At 32.5% G+C, this 20,599-nt stretch overlaps 3 protein-coding genes and 1 pseudogene across 13 annotated transcripts; 2 read left to right on the top strand and 2 right to left on the bottom strand.

The window, feature by feature from the left end:
* The first annotated feature begins 883 nt into the window (after window positions 1-883).
* Window positions 884-1,599, top strand: LOC114399659. The gene has a single exon (XM_028361867.1). It carries the CDS (start codon window positions 1,074-1,076, stop codon window positions 1,422-1,424), a length of 351 nt encoding a protein of 116 aa, XP_028217668.1. The 5' UTR covers window positions 884-1,073; the 3' UTR covers window positions 1,425-1,599.
* Window positions 1,600-3,762: 2,163 nt separating this feature from the next.
* Window positions 3,763-13,969, bottom strand: LOC114400484 (RNA polymerase II subunit 5-mediating protein homolog). 11 transcript variants are annotated; one of them, XR_003663967.1, is made up of 9 exons: window positions 13,660-13,960; window positions 13,279-13,509; window positions 13,145-13,204; window positions 12,503-13,061; window positions 12,172-12,272; window positions 11,801-11,939; window positions 11,614-11,682; window positions 4,855-4,916; window positions 3,763-4,380 (listed from the first exon to the last, which is right to left on the bottom strand). XR_003663967.1 is itself a non-coding variant. In XM_028362957.1 (4 exons), the coding sequence occupies exons 2-4, from the start codon at window positions 13,279-13,281 to the stop codon at window positions 12,852-12,854; spliced, it is 273 nt and encodes a 90-aa protein (XP_028218758.1). In that variant the 5' UTR covers window positions 13,282-13,509; window positions 13,660-13,947; the 3' UTR covers window positions 12,669-12,851. The 11 variants fall into 11 exon arrangements, 1 of the variants encoding a protein (XP_028218758.1); XR_003663959.1 differs by lacking the exons at window positions 3,763-4,380; window positions 4,855-4,916 and adding exons at window positions 5,075-5,597; window positions 10,529-10,820 and having other exon boundaries at window positions 13,660-13,969; XR_003663966.1 differs by lacking the exon at window positions 4,855-4,916 and having other exon boundaries at window positions 13,660-13,958.
* Window positions 13,970-13,993: 24 nt separating this feature from the next.
* LOC114398783 lies at window positions 13,994-18,336 on the top strand (annotated as a pseudogene).
* Window positions 16,774-18,083, bottom strand: LOC114399222. The gene is made up of 2 exons (XM_028361358.1): window positions 17,960-18,083; window positions 16,774-17,665 (listed from the first exon to the last, which is right to left on the bottom strand). Exons 1-2 carry the CDS (start codon window positions 18,033-18,035, stop codon window positions 16,833-16,835), a joined length of 909 nt encoding a protein of 302 aa, XP_028217159.1. The 5' UTR covers window positions 18,036-18,083; the 3' UTR covers window positions 16,774-16,832.
* Window positions 18,337-20,599: the final 2,263 nt, after the last annotated feature.

The raw sequence follows: 20,599 nt of genomic DNA, 5'->3' as shown, positions 1-20,599 counted from the left end.
TAGCTTCATATGACCCCCTCCAAACATCCCAATTCACAACTTTCATCTCAAATCACTTGCAGTGTAAATTCATTCCCTTAAACCAAACTCCAAAAAACAATTTTATCAATTTTATTCAACTAGGAATTGAACCTTAGACTTTGCTTAGATAAAATTTTCATTAAACACATGATAACAAAATAATAAATTAAAATGAACTAACGAAAGAAACTTTTTACAAGTTAAAATCAACTCATGCACTTTAAATTTAATAAAATTGTTGGAAAAGTTAAATGACAACTTTTATAAAAATTGAAGTACATAAACTGATTTTAGCTTACGTAGAATCTTAATAATTTTTACCTTTTGTATTTTTTTCTATATAAACATTTATTGAGAAGTTCATCCAAACAACATTGTAGTGAACATACTCAAGGGATTTAACCATCTACAGATTGTGTCAAACTTTATGGGTGCCATGGAAGAGTTTGATATGTATGGAGGGAGAATTTTAAATTTTTGCCTGTTATATTTTACATTAGACATGCATATATGTGCCTCTATTTGAAAACCGGAAGATAGGATGAATATCCTCATCATGTACCATGGTCTAGTACTCACATGGTAGGGTGTACTACCACAAGGCCAAAAAAAACTGGGGCCCCTTCTATTAAAAAGAATCCAAAGCCCTCACCATGTGAACTGTTAAATGAATCTCATCGTGGCAGCAGTACAAGCAAGTGCATTGTCCCCAGCACAGTTTCAATCTCCTCATTGCCCTTAGAAAAATGGAATCTCTTTTGCACTGATGACAACCGACAAATCAAGAGAAACAGAAGGTTTTAATAAATATGGATGCAAAAGAGATAATTAATTTTATATACTACACCCCTCTTGCTTACCCCGTGATGCTCACCAAATGCACCTAAAAATTAAACTGTCACAACATCATCCACGCTGCTATATATATATTGTTACTGCTTTATATTATATCTTTATCTTTATCTTGAAACAAACACATTACTAGACTCCATTATAACTATCTTCATTCTGCACCCTTCTGTTTAGCCAAAATTCTGAGAGTTTAGTGACTCATGGCTGCTACTATGATCAAGTTATTATTTTACCTTGCCATTTTGGTTATCTTGCTTACCAATTCAAAGGGTGTGAGTTCAAGTTCAACTAGTGAGCCTACAATTTCAGCTTCTCCTGGTGTTTTGCCTTATGTGACTGCCCCAGATATTTCCTCATTTTTCCCCACTCCAAGAGCCAATCAACCAATGAGTTCTGGTGCTCCTTTTGAGGCCGAGGCACCAGCACCGGCACCCAGTTCAGGAGAGTTTGAGGGCAAGAAGTCTTCTGCTTCAGCTAGGTTGAATTGTGCAGGTGCCATTGTTGGTGTTCTACTATGTTGTGCCTTCTTAAGTAGCATAGTTGTTGTTTGAGCATGTACCATGGTACTTGTCTTAAAGGGGTTGTGAATTTCATCCACTAGAGCATAGAGCATAGTGTTCTTCTTTTCTATTAGTCCATGTTCAGTGATTTCTTTGTTGCTTGCTTAATTAATATACGTGATGGCTTACTTATGCCGAATTCAGCAAATCTCGTTTGTATTCGTAAGTCACATAATTTTTGTTCCACATTAGCTAGGATTTGAAAACTTGCTATGGGAAAATTGAACTACTAGTATTGTTAGTGTTGTTTTTGCCTGTTTCCCTCTTTTCAAATCACATTAACATAAATACACCTCTTCGCAATTCACGTTCAACGGAATAAAATGGCAAATCAAATACATACTCTATCTTATACTTCTGTTTTTGTTCTTCCAATTTTGTTCTGTTGTGAAAAAATTATACTTGCCATACAGATATAATCCCTCAAATTGAAAACATTTATTATTATACTGGCTTTATAGCGTTTACTCTTTAGATCATATTCGTTGAATCGTTGTGAAACGCATCACTGCAATCACCGAATACTCCGTGACGCGAAGATTTTATTCAATTTCACTAAAATGGATATGTTGATAGCAAAAAATAAGTTGTCGACCACTTTGTACATTTAAGCATCAAAGTATATATCCAAACTTACAAAAGAGTCAATTGTTTGTTTAAATTATACTCCTTTTACAAATAGTTTCTTATGCTATTAATTCAGAAAAATCCAGAAGCTATTAATTAATTTGATTCTTAAAAGTTTACATTAACCTATTTCCCTCTAAACTATTTGGAAATTATTTTATTGAATTTGCTTTGATTGTTGTGCGTAGTTTCAAATTTTGGACAATTTGAGCCAAGAAGTTGGTTCGGTTAGCAAACATCAGACTCATAACTCGCTTAAACTATTTAATATCAAAGAATAAATTAGACAATTTAACCTGCAAATATCATCAACCTCCCGCGTCTTTTGTTAATAATTTAAATATATGCATCCTTGTCCTTTATTTTAAAATTTTCTTATTATAAGAATTAATAATGAAATTAAAAATTAATTTAAAAAATTAAGAAAAATTAGTAAATAAACTAAATTAAAATATTTTTAGTGGATTAGTTTTATTTACAAATAATATTTTTTTAACAATACTCCATTTTATATAGGGATATTTATGTTATTTACTAAATATATCTCTCTTTTTCTCTCTCTCTCTCTCACTCCTAAACAATCCAAAAATAATTGCACTTAGTAGTAGTTTGTACTCACTTTCATTACTTCAACATTTTTATTAGGGAGTTTTACCATTTGGGGTATTTTTTTTTTTTTTTTCATATGGGTCATTTTCAAATTATTTATAAAAATGAGATAAATCGTAATAGGTGCTACGACTTCTGAGTTACAAGTCGTAATATCTGTTATGACTTACTATTTTTTATTTTGTTCCACTAAAGTCGTAAAATTGTTTACAACTTCAGCTTAATATTTTTTTATTTACAACTTCAAAATCGTTAGTTATTTATTTTTATTTTTTTTTCTTTTACAATTTTGAAGTCGTAAGTTTTTTTTTATATTTTACGACTTTGAAGTCGTAATATTTTTTTTTTTGTGTTTTACGCTTTAATTACTTGTATTTTATTTACTTTTGCTTTCAATTTTTTAAAAATTATAAATAATTTTATTTATTTATTAAATAAATATTTTTAATTTTACTTGTTATTAGTTTGATTTAATATGTTGTATATTTTTTATGGTTTTATTTAATATGTTATATATTTTTTTAATATTGTTTTATTTAATATATTTTATATATTTAAAATTTAGATAATCTTTTAATAATGTTATTGAATTTGGTTTTTTTTAAATGAAATAAAAAAGTAACTTAATGATATTTAATATTTTTTTGAATATTTGTTTTATTTTAAATACTTAAATTTTAAAAACTAAAATTTTAAATCAAATATTAAAATATTTTGTTACTAATATTAACTTATAATTTATGAAATAATATTATTTATTTTGTTTAAAGGAAATTACTATTAACAACATCTAATAATTTAGTAATAAAAGTAGTTTTTAAATTAAAAACAACATAATACATTAATATAGAATGAACAATACAAATTAAAGAGAAACATAAAAAGTAGAAACTATATTGGTCATCTATTTGTTTGTATGGACAATTACTACGATTATATCTTTCACTTCTACACAATGAGCATTTCTTAAGCCTATTTAGAATTGGTTTGTCCATCTCATTATTTATACGAGTAGTGACTGGCCTTTACGAGTCATTTCGAATAATCAGACATAAAATATTGACCTAAATATTGAGGTCATTTGTCTTCACTTCAAAGGGAAAGAAAGTGATGCTCATAAACTTTGAAATGTTTTTCAACTTGTATACAAGATCAACAAAGTCATCATAATATAAATTGTAAAAAGCACATGCTACAATCACATGCAACCAATGAATTCGAAATGCTTGAAATTGTCCACAATCACATGACCATTCATTCAATTTGACAGTATATGCCATTGCTTGTTGACCAAGCTGCCTATTTATAATTTCTTGAACCTCAAACTCCCCTCTTTCTCGAACATACATGTGAACATAATGTGAGGTAACAATGTGTTGATTTTCTTGCATCATGACATATACGTCTTCAAAGTACCTATGTCCTGCCTTTATCATATTCATGATTTTCATGTCATTAGTAACAAATGAATCATTTATTTTATTAAATATTTCATTGGCTAAGGCAGTAATAGGTAATGCTCGGGCTCCTTTCAAAACATAATTCATACATTTGGCAGGGTTGGTAGTCATATGGTCATACTGTTTTCCTTCATCTTAGGCCTGAGTCCATTTACTCTTGGGAATCTGGTCCAACCAATTTGCTGCTTATGGAAACTCTGCTCGCATTGCAAGAAACTTTGCCTCAAATCGTGGTTTCCTCATATCATATCCTATGGAAAAAGATAAAACAATAGCAAGCTTTTGATGCATGAAATGGTTAGAAGCATACCCATATTGATGACTTGTTTTTTTTAAGTCAACATTTTTAAACTATTTGTTGAAATTTGATGCAATGTGGTGAATGCAATACACAGAGGAAACATCTGGTCCAATCCACCCAACTCATTATGATTGCAAAACTACTAGTAGGTTCCCCTGTCTAATATAATACACAAATTTGGTTGAGGTGTAACATATTTCCTCATATAATGCAAGAACCACATTCAAGCTTCTTTGGTCTCGCTTTCAACAATTGCAAAAGCAAGTGAAAAATTGTTCCTGCTACCATCTTGTCCAATGGTAGTCAACAAAATACCACGATATTTTCCAGTTAAAAATGTTCCATCTACTTGCACAATTGACTTGCAATATTGAAAGCCTTCAATGCATGACTTAAAAGTCCAAAATACACGATTAAGAATCACCTTAGGAGACTCATCCTCGCCATCCTCCATTGAAGAAGAAGTTTTGTATCTTACTATTGTACCTGATACAAAGTGTTAAGCAACTGCCATCCATATAGGCAAATAACTGTATGATTGTTCCTAACTTCCAAATGTCATTTCAAGGGCTTTTTATTTAGTTATGCATATTTTTTTTATGAAACAGTATAACCAAACCATTGTAGCATGCTTGCAATCAAGGTTTTGATTTCGATAGACCAAGATTTGTTTTCACTAAATAAAAAATATTATAAGCAATTACAGATGAGTCTAACCTAACATGATCTTTTGATATGATAGAAGTTGTGTGAGTGTGAATACCATTTATTTTCTTCAACTCCCACCTGTTGTGTATTTTTCTTAACGATACTCTCACCCTCCAGTTACATCCATTACCATATTGATTACACATGACAACATACTTGTCACTCTTGTTCTTTACCACATGAAAAATAAATGAATTGACAAAATGAAATTGTTGAATGGCATCCACAACTGCTTGTTTTGATTCAAATATCAAGCCTTCATAAAGGTTATTTGTACTAGCATTGCCTCTGTTCTGATAAGGATTTGACTACTCTTGATTTTCTGAAAGTTGGCTACTAATAGTTTCAAAATATGAAGATGACCCACTTTGATTGTTTGGTTCTCCATGTTCATGAACATCGTGTTGTTGCTCATCGTCACTGAAGTCGCTAGCATTATCTCTTATTATGGGTTCTTCACTAGTCATTTGTCAAAAAATATAAATGTAGCTTATTAGTGAAAATGTAAATAATTTAGTGTATCTAACGTTAAATAAAAAAAACCATACTGCGAAAAATTGAAAAAAAAACACACCCTTCTGGTAAGACTCCCTAATTTAGTGTATCTAACGTTAAATAAAAAAATATATCGGGAAAACGGTAAGAGAAATGTGAAAATGACAGATACTTTTGTATTCTGAAAAATATGCAAGACTGTTACTTCGTGAAATGCAGTGTGAACCAGACCTCCCTTTTATAATGAACATGAACAGTGAATAGTGAATAATGAATCATATGCTTCTATCAATGAAAATAATAGTATTTTCATAGCAAGACTTTTCATTTCATGTATAGTGTGCATATAATTAACTAGTAACATTTTTGTATAAATAATAGTAACAACTCCAAAATACTATTATCTAATAACTTATTTAAATTTCTAAAACACAAAAATAATATTAACTTACTTATTATTTATTAAAAGACTAAACCCTAAAATAATAATAACTTATAACTTATTAAAAGACTAAACTCTAAAATATTATTATCTAATAACTTATTTAAATTTCTAAAACCCTAAAATAATATTAACTTAACACTTATAATTTATTAAAAGAGTTAACAGTTATAATATTAAATATATAATAACATATATTCTTTTAAAATTACAATATAATATTTTAAAATGAATAGTGATGTCGTGACTTGCTTCACGACTTTGAAGTCGTGGGACCAAAATCGACCTTCCATCCCATCATCCATTATGCATGAAATTGCATCCAACCGTCCATTCAAGTAGTGAAGTCGTGCCATCCTTCACGACTTTGAAGTCATGGCCAATGAACGACTTCTAAGCTGCACCATTTTGGCAGTGAATTGGTGAAGCAAACCGTAGGAAAAATGCATAAAAACTGCACCATTTTGGCCATTTGCATGTAGAGAATTGGTGAATCAAAGTGCAGGAAAAATGTAGAAAAATATTGAACTATTTTGGTCATTTGCACGCAGTGAATAGGTGAATTAAAGTGCAAGAAAAATGCAAAAAAATTACACCATTTTGGCCATTTGAACGCAATGAACCGGTGAATCAAAGTGTAGAAAAATTGTAGCAACTTAGTTGTCTCGTGAAGCATGGCACATGCATGAATAGTATAATAGTAAATTTATTTCATTAATGGACCGTCATTCAATGCATCATGCTAGTACACGTTAGGCTGCTGAATATTGCAGAGGGTAGCTTACATGAAAGTAAGTATCATACTCGTGAAGCATGACAGAAAAATAGTAGGTTGAAAGTTTAGGTGCATGTTTTACAGCTGATGAATAAGTTGAAGACACCAAGGCTACGTGTTCAAAAAAGTCCAAATCTTAGCTGGTTGAAAGTTTTGATGGTTGTACTAAGTTCAACATTAACTCAAATGCATGTCAATTTGTCATCTCGCGAACTGAAACCATTAAATGTGTGAGGTCCAATCAAGTTGGCTAAAGACAAATATTGCATGCATCTTGAAACATCAAACCCATGAATAGTATCGTGTTGTGTATATTGCATTCCACGTGATGGATATAGGCTTTATACAAGTAAGTTATCCAAAGCCTACACTTTTAAAAAAAAAGCAATACTCATTAAGTGTGTGATGCATTTCACATGAAGCTTGTATAAATATAGTGTGCCTTTATTCACTTGCACTTTCATTCTTCTCCTGTCTTATTTTCATCCAACCTAAGTTTCCTCATGAAGCTTGTTTTTGTTTGTCTACATCCCACTTTTTTCATCCTTCTATCCATTTCTTGTTTCCTTCATTGTGAACCAATGACACATGCACAACCTAGACCTATTGATGGCTTGTTGTTGTGCTTACAAGACAACCATATTTCGAATCAAGTGTGGGAAGGCCAAGAGAGAATGATTTGTCCGAGGTATAATTCTGTTTGGGCTTTTACACACTTGGATCAGATAGATAATCGTGTCAAAAACCTAATCACTTTAGCTGGTTTTGGTCTTGTTATAAATGTCAAAAAAATTGATATTAACCAGCATTTGGTTAGTGCGTTGGTTGAACGTTGGAGAACCGAAACTCACACATTTCATTTTATACATGAAGAGGCAACCATAACTTTACAAGATGCGACCCTGGAGTTGGGCTTGAAGATTGATGGATTGCCAGTAACTGATATCATCACCGGTTATGTACATGTTGCTTGTTAGGCATTACTAGGGGACACTCCATCTGATAAGTATATAAATGGTAAAATGATTTATTTTAGCTGCTTGGGCAAAAAAATTTCAGCAACTTCTAGTTGATGTTGATGATGTTGTCATTGCACAACATGCTAGAGCTCACATTATGATGTTGATAGGCGGCTGTTTGATACCAGATACATCAGGTAGTTCGTTTTATGTATCTCCTTTTATTATCGAATTTGACTGAGGCAGGTCATTACAGTTGGGGTGCAACAGTATTAGCATCCCTTTTTTGAGCTTTAGATCGGGCTGTGAAGCTTGAACAAACAGAAATCGGTGGATGTTTGTTGCTGCTACAATCATGGGTGTGAGACCACATTAAATGTATTGCCCCGAAGATACATCACCTATTTGTGGAAGAAGTACAAGAACTTGGATTTCCTCTTGCACGAAGGTGGTCTCGTTTGACGACCAAAACAAATATTGCCACCAATTTAGTCAGATTGATACGCGTCATATTAGATAGACTACATATGATTGAGGTTCATTTCTTAATTTTCATATTAAGTATTTTTTTCTATTTCCTATTCGAACTTAAATATGTGACAATAATAATATATGTCTTGCCGTTCTTGTGGACTCCTTATGGCACACTAGAAATAAGGTCATTCATTAATTATGTTGAGGTATCAATGATTGTTCGGGCAAAAGTCCCTCTCATGTTTTGCAATTGTGGAAGACATCTAACAAACAAGGTCATGAGATGAGACAATTTGGAATGTGACAAATTATTCCATATAACTCACCAAACCTAGATAAACTCCATGACATAGTTATGAGAAGGAGAACAAATATTTTTTGGCCTCACCATCATCGCCACTGGATTGCCAAATGGAATCATTGGAATGATTATATTGTTCACAGTGAAATGGACCAAGGTCTTTTTGGTGAAAATTGAGAAGACATGCAATGGTATATACGTCGAACTAGACGACGATATATATCACATGAGGGAACACGATCTCCTGAGGTTGTAAGTTTAATTTAGAATTTTAATAAATTTTTTCTATTATTATTCATTATTATTTCTAACTTCATAAATCTTAATTCATAGTATTATATTGGTCATCACCAACATCAATCATATGTTGAATCCAGTGTACCTCTGATACATGTTTCTAGATATATGCCCCAACATTATCAATCACAAGCACAATATCAATCAATTGGTTTTCCTGGGTACATGCCTTAAGGATGTCAACAAAGTTTTCAACCATTAGGGTTCTCATCATATATGCCTCAATACTCATTTTAAGTTCCTTCTATCTCAAATATTTTTGATGGAGTCTCACAAAGGTTTGACACCACTTTCAACACTTTGTCATCTGCATAGAATCTACCACCATCGAGTTCTTGTTATTGTCCATTATTACCTACTCAAATGCGTGACATGGGTCACGAAGATGAGGAGGATGATGATGATAATATCAATGATGATGATGATGACAACGGTGGTGATCATGTTCTTCAACAACAATACACAATCACACGTGGTCATCCAAGAACAAGAGAAGGTAAAGATCGTAGAACAAGAGAATAACAATCACATGCAAATCTAATGCAATAAGATGAGAGATCTTGACGAATATCTAGAAGAACTCGTTGTGAGACAACATCTCATTATTAATTTTTTTGTTAAAAAAACATGCAATTTTCATTTAAATGTCTTGGATTTTTAAATTAAAGTGTTTTAAAAATTTAGTATCTCCTTTTAATTTTAGTATCTCTTTTTATTAAAATATTATATAAATTTTAAATATACAAAATATATTAAATAAAAAAATGTTAAAAAAATATATTAAATATTTTAAATAAAACAATATTAAAAAAATATATAACATATTAAATAAAACCCTAAAAAATGTACAACATACACTACTAGAAAGAAGCGATTCTACGACGGTCAAATACGGGATACAATGTTGTTTCTTGAACGTCATTGAATGTGACGTCGTCAAAACTTAAAAATTTCAACGACGGGTCCCAAAACACCGTCTTTGAAAGTGAGCAACTTTCAAAGACGGTACTTACCTTAGCAACGTCTTTGAAAGTAGGTATTCTAAGACGTTGCTGAGGTAAGCACCGTCTTTAAATGCCTACTTTCAAAGACGTTGTTGAGGTAAGCACCGTCTTTGAAAGTACGCATTCTAAGACGGTGCTTACCTTAGCAACGTATTTGAAAATAGACATTCTAAGACGTTGCTGATGTAAGCACCGTCTAAGAATGCGTACTTTCAAAGACGGTACTGATGTAAGCACCGTCTTTGAATTGAATATTATTTTTAATTATTTATACTTTTTCTGGTTGATATCCCATCAGAAAAAATATAAATAATTAAAAATAATATATATTAGCATGATTACAATTAATATTAATGGATTTTGTAAATATAAATATAAGTAATTAAAAATAATATATATCAGCAACCCATATTGATCCATCGATCCCACAAAATACATAAGCCATAAGTTAATATACCATATCCACAAGGAAGAACAAGAAGACAAATTAAAACAAACATTGAAAACCAAAAATACAAAATCTTAGTCAAAAATGGATTTTGTAAATAACTTGAAGCATAAATGCCCATTTTGCACACTCTTTCCAGACCAGGGTTGAAAAAATAAAAAAGACCCAAACTTTGGCATAAAATGAGTGTCTTACAGGAGTATTCTGATTATAGGCTTGGTTGACATGGAACTCCCATGACTGCAAAGAATCAATCAACACCACCTTTGATTTGTTCTGCTACGTGGCTTCCATTCTCTCACCAACTCCTAATTGATGAATTTACTCTACCCCAAAAGAAGGAACTTTGCAGCTTCCTATATTCTACTAAAGGTTATCTTAATCTGGATAAATAAGGGTGATTTAGATAAGAGCAGACTTCATATTTTAATAATTTCTCTTCAATGGATTAGGAAGACCCACCACACCAAGTGCCCTTCTCATACAACTTCATTTACAAAAAAAATAAATTAGGCATGTATCATTGTTTTTTCTTTTTTTTTTCTAGAAAAAGAATGTAGTAACTTTTTTATTTGTATGCAACTTTTCTATTCTAGCCAGAATTATCATAAAATGGTAGATTTAGCTTCTTTAGAGCATGTTTAAGTAAATTTTTCTAGAAACACTTGCAAAAGAAAAAAATAAAATAAAATAAATTTTTTCCATTTTTCATAAACTAAAATTAGCTTCTACATAAATTAATTTGTAGACACTCTTGTACTAATTTCTTAAAAAATATTTTTAACTTACGTATAAACTAATTTTAACTTAAATAAATTATTATTATTTTATTTACTTTCCTAGACTCTTAATAGAAAATTATACACAATAAAAAAATTGTTTCCCACATGTCCTCAATACCCCGTGATACTCCAAGTGGTAACCAGAAATTAATGAACTAACTAACCAATTTCAATTAAATGAATTAAGTCTCCTCTAATAAATTAAAAAATAGCAACCAAACAATCTAAAGTAATTTTTTTTTTAAAATCCACCGCTAAAATTTAGCAGTATTGAATTAGCAAGGAAAGAGTTATGAGACCATCACCATATGACTCTCAATAATATGTATTATAAATTAATGAATTTTAGTAAGCAGGCACGAACTAACTAAATATTGTTAAGTAATCTGATTTCAAAATTTCAATACCCCTATGAAAGATATCTTTAATAAATATAAGGGCAGAATTTTTTAAGTCATACCAATTAAACTCAAAATAAATTATATAAGTGCCACTTACCAGACTCTTTAGCCTCTCTTGATGAATTAGCTCTCTAACAGGCCGATAAGTAGCATTTGTGCACAAGTTCTACAATGGACAGGTTGACAATGAATAAATGATATAATTAAAAGCACAATAAACAAAAAACACTTGTTACAAGATAGTGTTATATCCAATGTGAACAATATAAAAGAATAGTAGCAACCTTTAGATCACTTCCAGTATATCCTTCTGTCATAGTTGCAAGTTCCTTAAACTCAACTTCGTTGTCCACCTTTTCTTTTGCCAAAAGATTCCTCAAAATCTTTTCCGTGTTCTCCCCAGATGGTAGTCCTACCATAATCCTGCATATATATATGATGTAAAAAATATAATAGGGGCAACAATGGACACATAACAGGTAAGTGATGATTTATAACAATTCACACACTTAAGTAAACTATATATAGATGGCTTTGAAGAAATAAGTAGAATTATTAATAAGTAAACTATAGATGCCATTTTAGTTCAGAATCCCAAATTCGGGCACTCTCAGAATCCTACATATCAAAAGAAGAAGCAATGTCCATTAATTACCTTCCTTCTTGGGTCTACAGAATTTTTCCAAGTAGGTACAAATGCATTTGGAGTAGCAAATGAACATGCTTGAAGTGGTTCTCTACCTCAATATGCAAAAACTGTTGCACCAATAGCTGTGAGATTCGTGAAGCTTTTTAAGAGTTGAAAATATCTACACCCATGTTCCTTTTACCTAATTAATTAATATCATAGAAATCACTTAATCTTAATATATATGGCTAAGATTTCTTATCTTTCTTTTTCAATCAGCCAGTGATTCAATGAGTAGTTATATTGAGTCTTGTCCTCAAATCCTACCACAAAAGAATAAATAAAAGTGTACATTCACCTGGCTGTCTACTCATCCATAAATTACTGTAAAACTTGGCACATCTGGTGAAGGAGTACACCTGCCATCTCTCTACTATTTCACTCTGTTCCCTTCCCTGATAGGTCATTTCCATGGTAGCAAACCAATAATAATAATAATAATGCATATAAAATAATTGATAAGATAGACATCACAAATTAGAAGTTGAATTGAACTGCAGAATTAACATGAAAAATTGCTTCCATTGTACACATAAAAATTGACGGTCACAGGCTCTCGAGTCTCTCTACACGTTTGAGATAAAAAATCAAAATTCCCAATATTTTTAATGGAAAAATTAACATAGAACAAATTCAGCATTTCAGCATTAAAAATTCAGCATAATACCCTTCTCCCAAAAGAACCTAGCAACCAAAAATGAAGCCGTGGCATTGAGAAATGAAGCCTCTGCTTCTGGGTCCTTGATATTGGCCTCAAGAGAATCAACCCGCGAATCCAAGGACTTCCCTCTTCGCTGTAAAATCTCAACGGTTTGCTTCGAAGTTCTCTCAGCATAATATCCTTCTCCCAAAAGAACCTAGCAACCAAAACAAAACAAAACCTCTTGATGCTGAGAAAATGCACACTAAATCAAAGAATTGAAGGGAAGAAAGTGCATACCAGGAACTCATTGGTGTGAATCAAACGACCTGGGAAGAATGTTGCTTTCCCAAACGGAACCTAAACACCCACTACCAAGTTAATGAATGTGAAAGTTGAAATGTGTGAAAAAGGAGGATTTGTTTGTTGATTACCATGATGTCGTGGGAGAGCTGTTCAAGGAGCTTGTGGACAAGGTTGATGAGGCTGTTTTGTCGACGACAAAACCTCGTACGCGGTTGATTTCGCTCTGCTTGTCGGCAATGGTGTCTTCAACGCGCTTGGCCACCTTCTGCACCTCCTCTACTGGGAAGAGGGACACGAGTGAGGTCACAGACCCCTTCTTCGGCAATGGTGTCAATGATCTTTTTAATTTCTAGCACACACTGCAGCAAAGGAATTTTATTGATTAAAAATTATGCAAAGAAAAGCACAAGTCTCAAACATAATACATGGATTAAACCATTAGATGGCTCGATGCTTGCAATTGATACAAATAGCTATAAAATAAACAAAGATCAGTAGAAGACACTTACTTGGGACCTTCCCACGCGACAGCTGTGCCTTTGACGCTCTCAGCTTTTAAAAACTATGGTTCTGGTAAATACTCGGAGGAAGTGTTTAGGGTTTTGCTTTTGGCAAGAGATTATTTCCTTCGACGTTGGTATAGATCTAAGAAGATGATGGTTTGTTTCTAGGAACAGAGAAGAGAAAGAGGCAGAGAGAGTGAACCACCTCACTCAGTGCCATAAAAATACAAAGACGAGTTTGAAAGACCATCTTTGTACATCATTCAACTACAATGGTCTTCTAAATAGCCGTCCTTAAACTCATAATTTATTACAATATTACCACAAATATTTTTCAAAAATGGTTTTTGGCCGACCGTCGTAATTGAGATGTCATAATAAATACTTTTTGCAGTAGTGATATTAAATAAAACTAATAACAAGTAAAATTAAAAATATTTATTTAATAATTAAATAAATAAAATTATTTATAATTTTTAAAAAATTGAAAGCAAAAGAAATTAAAATACAAGTAATTAAAGCTTAAAACACGAAAAAAAAAAACATTACGACTTCAAATTCATAAAATATAAAAAAAAAAAACTTAGGACTAAAAAATGTTAGTGTCATAGTCGTAGACAGTAATTTCAGTACTAATTTGCAAAATTCGCGTCAAAGACTCCCGTCACCTGTTCGACGAAATTCCCGACCGAAGCGTGGTCTCCTGGACCTCCATCATTGCCGGTTGCGTCCAAAACGACCGCGCTAGGGACGCGGTTCGCGTCTTTAAGGAGCTGCTGGTTGAGGAGAGTGGGAGTGTGGAGTCCGAGGATGGTGTTTTCGTGGACTCGGTGCTTCTGGGGTGTGTTGTTTCGGCGTTTTCGCAGCTGGGGTGGAGAGGTGTGACAGAAGGTGTTCATGGATTGGTGATCAAGAGGGGTTTTGAGAGGTGTGTGGGGGTTGGGAATACTTTGATGGATGCTTATGCCAAGTTTGGGGAGATGGGGGTGGCGAAGGTGTTTGATGGGATGAATGAGAGTGATCACTATTTTTGGAACTCTGTGATTGCTGAGTATGCGCAGAATGGGTTGTCAGCTGAGGCTTTTTCTGTTTTTGGTGACATGGTGAAGAGTGGCAACTTTAGATATAACGCGGTGATCATGGATTGGTCTTTCAGGAGCTTTGCAGCTGGGGAAGTGCATACATCATCAGGTATGTTATATAATGAATCAGTTCAATTAAAAAGATTTGGTCTTTCGAGTTTCGACATTGTTTTACGTTTTAGTGTTTACTTGAAAAACTCTATATTTGGTCCTTACCTGAAAAATTGTTTATGTATTGGTCCTAAGTCCTAACTGCTTGTTGAACTTATGATGATGCTGAGTTAGTTAACATTTTATAATATAACGATGCTGGATATTTGTTGAGTTGGCAAATGTTTGTCAAACTCAACAAACATCTATTAGCTTTGTAACCGTGACAAATGATTGGGGCAAATTTGTAAATGTTGTTTTTTTGTGTAAACCAAAATGTAGAGTTTTTTTCTCATTTAATGAGGACCAAAATGGAAAAGTGGTGTAAACTGTCCAAGTTGAGGGATCAAATTTTAATTTTAGCTTGTTCTTATTTTTTGTCCAATTATTGTATATGTGTACAAAATAATTTAACAAATGCCTAGGTGAGAATTGTTGGTCTAACTTGCTCGTTTTCTTGTACTGTAGGTTATAAAGATGGATTTGGAGGATAGTGTGTTTGTAGGTACTTCTATTGTTGATATTTACTGCAAATGTGAGAGAGTTGAGATGGCTAGGAAGGCATTTGATTGCATGAAAGTGAAGAATGTTAAGTCATGGACTGCTATGGTTGCTGGTTATGGAATGCATGGCCGTGCAAAAGAGGCTATGGAAATCTTCTACAAGATGATAAGGTCTGGGGTCAAGCCAAATTACATTACTTTTGTGTCAGTTTTAGCTGCTTGCAGCCATGCTGGTATGTTAAAGGAGGGCTGACATTGGTTTAATAGAATGAAATGTGAATTTATTGTTGAACCTGGGATTGAGCATTACTTGTGCATGGTTGATCTCCTTGGGCGTGCTGGCTATCTTAATGTTATGGTTTGATAAAGGAAATGAATGCGAAGCCTGATTTTATAATCTGGGGTTCCCTTCTTGGGGCTTGTAGGATTCACAAGAATGTGGAACTAGGGGAGATCTCTGCAAGAAAACTATTTGAGTTAGATTGAAGTAATTGTGGGTACTATGTGCTACTCTCCAATATATATGCTGATGCTGGAAGGTGGGATGAAGTTGAGAGGATGAGGATATTGATGAAGAGTCGTGGATTGCTTAAAGCCCCTGGATTTAGTATAGTTGAACTTAAAGGTAGGATACATGTATTATTAGTTGGAGACAAAGAACATCCTCAGCATGAGAAGATTTATGAGTATCTGGACAAATAAAATGTCAAGCTGCAAGAACTTGGGTATATGCCAAATGCAATATGGTGCTTCATGATGTTGATGAGGAAGAGAAAGGAATGGTTCTAAGAGTTCACAGTGAGAAACTGGCAGTTGCCTTTGGAATCATGAATTCAGTTCCTGGGTCAATAATCCATATCATAAAAAATCTTAGAATTTGTGGTGACTGCAACGTTGTAATTAAATTGATTTTCAAAGTAGTAAATCGAGAAATTGTTGTCAGAGATTCTAAGCGGTTTCATCATTTCAAGGAAGGGTCGTGTTCATGTGGGGACTATTGGTGACAGCAATTGAAATAAAGAGAGTCAAAATCTGTAGTGGAGGTTGTGCATTATTTCTTCATTATATAGGCCAGACATGCACATAACTATAATGTCTCTGGAAGTGCATATCTGTCTTGAACACTAATTAATTTGTTTTTGGAATGAATGGTGAATCAATTAGTTGCTGTAAGGATAGTGAGAGAAAAATCCAGCTGTTCTTTTAGATTGTATATTCCCAGTCAGAATATACAGTGTTATAGTACTATCAAGATAGCACCATAAAACAAAGTGCAAATAACATACAGTAACTGTTTTGACTTAAATGCCTTAAAGCACATGTAAAGTTGCCCCTATAGCGGCGTTGGTTCAAATGCTCAATTGCTTGCTAAAGGTCAAAGTATATCATAGCAAATTCTTTTAGAATTATTCAAGATGGTGAGGGACATAAAGTCTACAAAATATCATGGAGAACAACCTCTGAAGAGGTTGCCCATAGATCTTCCTCCTGCTCTTGATATCTGTGGTTGATCACATTCTGAATCAGCATTGGAGTGCCTTAAAGAAGTCTGGAGGGCCTTGTTCTCACACTTCAATGTTTCCACCTCAAATTGAAGCCTTCTAATGGTTTCTCTCTTTTCATCATTTCTTTGGACCAACTCTACCAACTGATGCATATTGTCCTCTGTAAGTTTTGTAATTTGATACTTCAGCGTTGACCACATATTGTCAAATTTGAAATTGATCATTGATGGATCTTCATTTCTCTGATTTAATTCCGAATCCTCAATCTTCATAAGAACATTTTCTGTGGTAGAAATTTTGTTCATTCTGTCTTCCATTTGAGTGTCTCTGCATTCAAGTTCTGATTTAAATTTCATGTTGCATGGGTCAGCTGATAAGAATTCACGGCATTCATCTCCTTGCTTGTTGAATTGATCAAAACCAAGGTTACTACCATCAAATTTGATATTGGAATGCTCTGCAGAATATTTTGGATGGTGATTCCAGCCCTCGTTGAGTTTTTTATCCTCCAAGTTACCTGTTGCTCTTTTATTGCAGATAGCACAAATGGTATTTGATGTACCAGAAGATGATAAAGATCCTGAATTGAAGGTACCATTAGAAGTGTTGAACTTCAATTGGTTGTATGCTAAGGCTAATACACGGTAAGATTGCCCAAATTCATCAAGCATCTGTATGAGGTCTCCTCTCCATTTGCAATCCATGCTTTCTTGGTTTGGAGAATTGTCACCATTTAAAATGGTTTTCATAGCATCCAATTTCTCATCCAAATCTAAAAATCAATAAAAACACAAGTTTGAGTGAAGACTGCAAATAAGACAGACATCCCAGAATGAAATAAGACAGATCCCAGATTTCCAATTTCAACTTTATTATTTGCAACTTTACTATATGCTTTCAACCAACAAAACAAAGTCAAGTCAAAGAAAGCTACAACTTGTTAAAAATGGGAATACTAGTTGCACATATATTTAGTGTGCAACATGCAGCATAATTGTTACACCTCAGCGTGCATGCCTGTGTATATGTGTGAATGAGAATGACCCAGAGAGAGAGAGACAGATACCTGATATGGTGGTTTGAAGCCACTGAGACTGGTAGATATGAGCAGAACTCCATGATTTAGGATCTTTATTCTCCATTAACAAATGTGTCAACTCTAATCACCTCAGAGCAAGATAATTTATTAGAGGACCAAACGGGGACAACAGGGTAAAGTGTAAAGGAGCAAGTAAGGAATTTGAAAAGTAAGTTTTAGGTCATGGACTTTGTATATAGCAGCCGACAAACGTTAAGCACATTCTTTTTCAAATTCGAACGCATTCTATAGGAGAGTTCTATAGTTTTCAATATACTATTTTAACCAAATGTGCTCATTATAACTCATAAATATGTAGGCTGACTTTCTGGAAACCACTCCAATAATCTCGTTTCTTTAAAATATACGTATTTAGTAATGAGTTTAATATTGATAGTGGCAGCTGTATATAGCTCGCAACACAATTAAAAAGTTGGAGGTATCTTTGGTCATAATTAATTACCCTATAACCCATAGGATTGATAAGGTAAGACAGCTAAGTTTACATATAGGGTGGTGATCTATTTAACAAAAAAATTTATGTTTGATTTTTTATTTTTTTGTAAAATACGGAAGTTCCTTTAGACCAATGATAATCACGTCCCAATCACAATTAATCTCTGATCCAGTAGATTGAATGATTCTCTTGTGATCTCTGGCCTAGACTAAAAGAAATTGGAGGAATCTTTGGTCATAATTAATCTTACCCTATAGTGAAATGTCTACATAGAAACATAAAGGTGCATATAAAATGAAAAAAAAAAACAAAAAAGTAACAAAGCAAATAAAATTCTGAAAATGAAAAAGAATGGGTTAAGGCCTAATTATTCATAATTTCTTATTTAATTCTTCATTTTTATTTTTTTGAAAATAGTAAATTATCATTTGGGTCCTTATAATTGTGGGGTGTTATTATAATAGTCCTTGAAATTTGAAACATGATAAATAAGTGATTGAGATTGAAAATATTAGTCAAATTAGTTTTTTTTTGTTAGTATTTTATTAACTCTGTTAAGAAACTTGTGATGTGGCATGTTATATGTTATGTGATTGTCCAATCATATATATATACTATCAGAAATCAAATTGATAATAAGTTGATGATTTCAGGAAATAAAATGATATTAAACTACAAAAACACTAACGAGTCAGATTTAGGATAGATAATCTTCAATGATTGGTCTTTATCAACAAAACATTAAAAAAAAATCATGAGACCTTCACGTCTCACTCTCACTCCTTAATCATAAACATATCTTTCTTCCCTTTGCTCCACAACAACCACCCTCACTCTTAAGTCATGAACCCACTACATATGACAAAAAGTCTAACAATACTAAAGGGTCTAGTTTAGTAAGGTGAGCAAAATCTCTAAGTTGTTATCATCTCTTGGTATATATGTCTTTGATTTCTACGGATAAAACAAACTAATGGTTATTGTGATAGTTTTTTTTTTCATTCTACTAAATTTATAGGATAACAATTATTATGATCATTTTTTATTGGTATATTTATTTTAGTACAATAAATAAAAATAGATAATTATTTTATTTTATTATTACATTTAGAAAAAAATAATGAAAAGTGATGCTGTGATAATGACTGTAATTGTTTTTAATATAAAAATGCTTACATATCATAGAGTAGTTTCATATACTATCATTTTATTAAAAAAAAATTATGAACAAATGTTAATCATTAGTTTTTGTTATTGAGAGATATTAGAATTCAGGGCCTCTTCCTTTCTCATTTTCCTCTCAACCACTAAACCAATCTTATAACTATATTTTAGTGATTTACTTGTATAACATGGTACTTTATATTTAATGGTTTACTCTAATGACTTTGTAAATGTTGCAAAGGTTTTTTACTATTTTAAATATATGTAGCTCAAACATATAATATGCAAGTTGGAAGCATATATTGTAATTCTATAAGTAATCCATGTCAAAATCATATGGCTAATAAATTAAAGTTTCAAAGGCATCCTAACATATTAAATATATTTTCTCTAAAAAACATATTAAATATATGTAGATAAAAAAGGATAGCATGCAACTTAGAAACTTGTATTGTAACACTGTGTATAGCATTTTCCAAAATAAAATATCAAATCTTATGTCAAAAAATAAAAATTTCGGAAAGTGAGTTAGTGATTGTTTTTATTCTCCTAAAAATTTTGGTCTCATTTTCTCTCATCAAAACTAAAAAAAGGAGCTAGGACCCAAATTCAATTGAGCTCCTGAGCCATGATTATGACTTAGGTTTGGTCAAATCAAGATAAAAAGTTCGAGTTCAATTCAAATTCAAAATTTATAGTCCTAAAACCCTAAATTTTATCGAGCATGATCAGGCTAGCCTGATTAGTCCAATTGATTTGCCATGACCTTTTTATGCAAAGCAACACGTGATGGTAGAGGAGATGAAAGTGGCTATTACAAGGGAGTAGAGGAAGAAAATAGGTTTGTGAGTAGGGAGTGAGGGTGATCGCTGGTGGGGTTCCATGAACTTTTAAATATTTTGTTGATAAGGATCAATTTTGGTGGACATACATTATAATTTTATGTAGTTTAATGTCATCTTAGTACTTAAAATTATCAATTTATTGTTAATTTGATTTCCATTTAT

The sequence above is a fragment of the Glycine soja genome, chromosome 19 (genome assembly GCF_004193775.1).
Source record: "Glycine soja cultivar W05 chromosome 19, ASM419377v2, whole genome shotgun sequence".
Taxonomy (NCBI): domain Eukaryota; kingdom Viridiplantae; phylum Streptophyta; class Magnoliopsida; order Fabales; family Fabaceae; genus Glycine; species Glycine soja.
This window is presented reverse-complemented; position numbering and strand designations above follow the sequence as displayed.

Excerpts from the sequence above, each read along its gene's own strand:
- LOC114399659 (XM_028361867.1), top strand. The coding sequence starts at position 1,074 with ATGGCTGCTACTATGATCAAGTTATTATTTTACCTTGCCATTTTGGTT.
- LOC114400484 (XM_028362957.1), bottom strand. Across the intron at positions 13,062-13,144 it reads TTCACACCAATGAGTTCCTG|GTTCTTTTGGGAGAAGGATA; the intron begins GTATGCACTTTC and ends TTTGGTTGCTAG.
- LOC114399222 (XM_028361358.1), bottom strand. The coding sequence starts at position 18,035 with ATGGAGAATAAAGATCCTAAATCATGGAGTTCTGCTCATATCTACCAG. Across the intron at positions 17,666-17,959 it reads GCTTCAAACCACCATATCAG|ATTTGGATGAGAAATTGGAT; the intron begins GTATCTGTCTCT and ends ATTGATTTTTAG.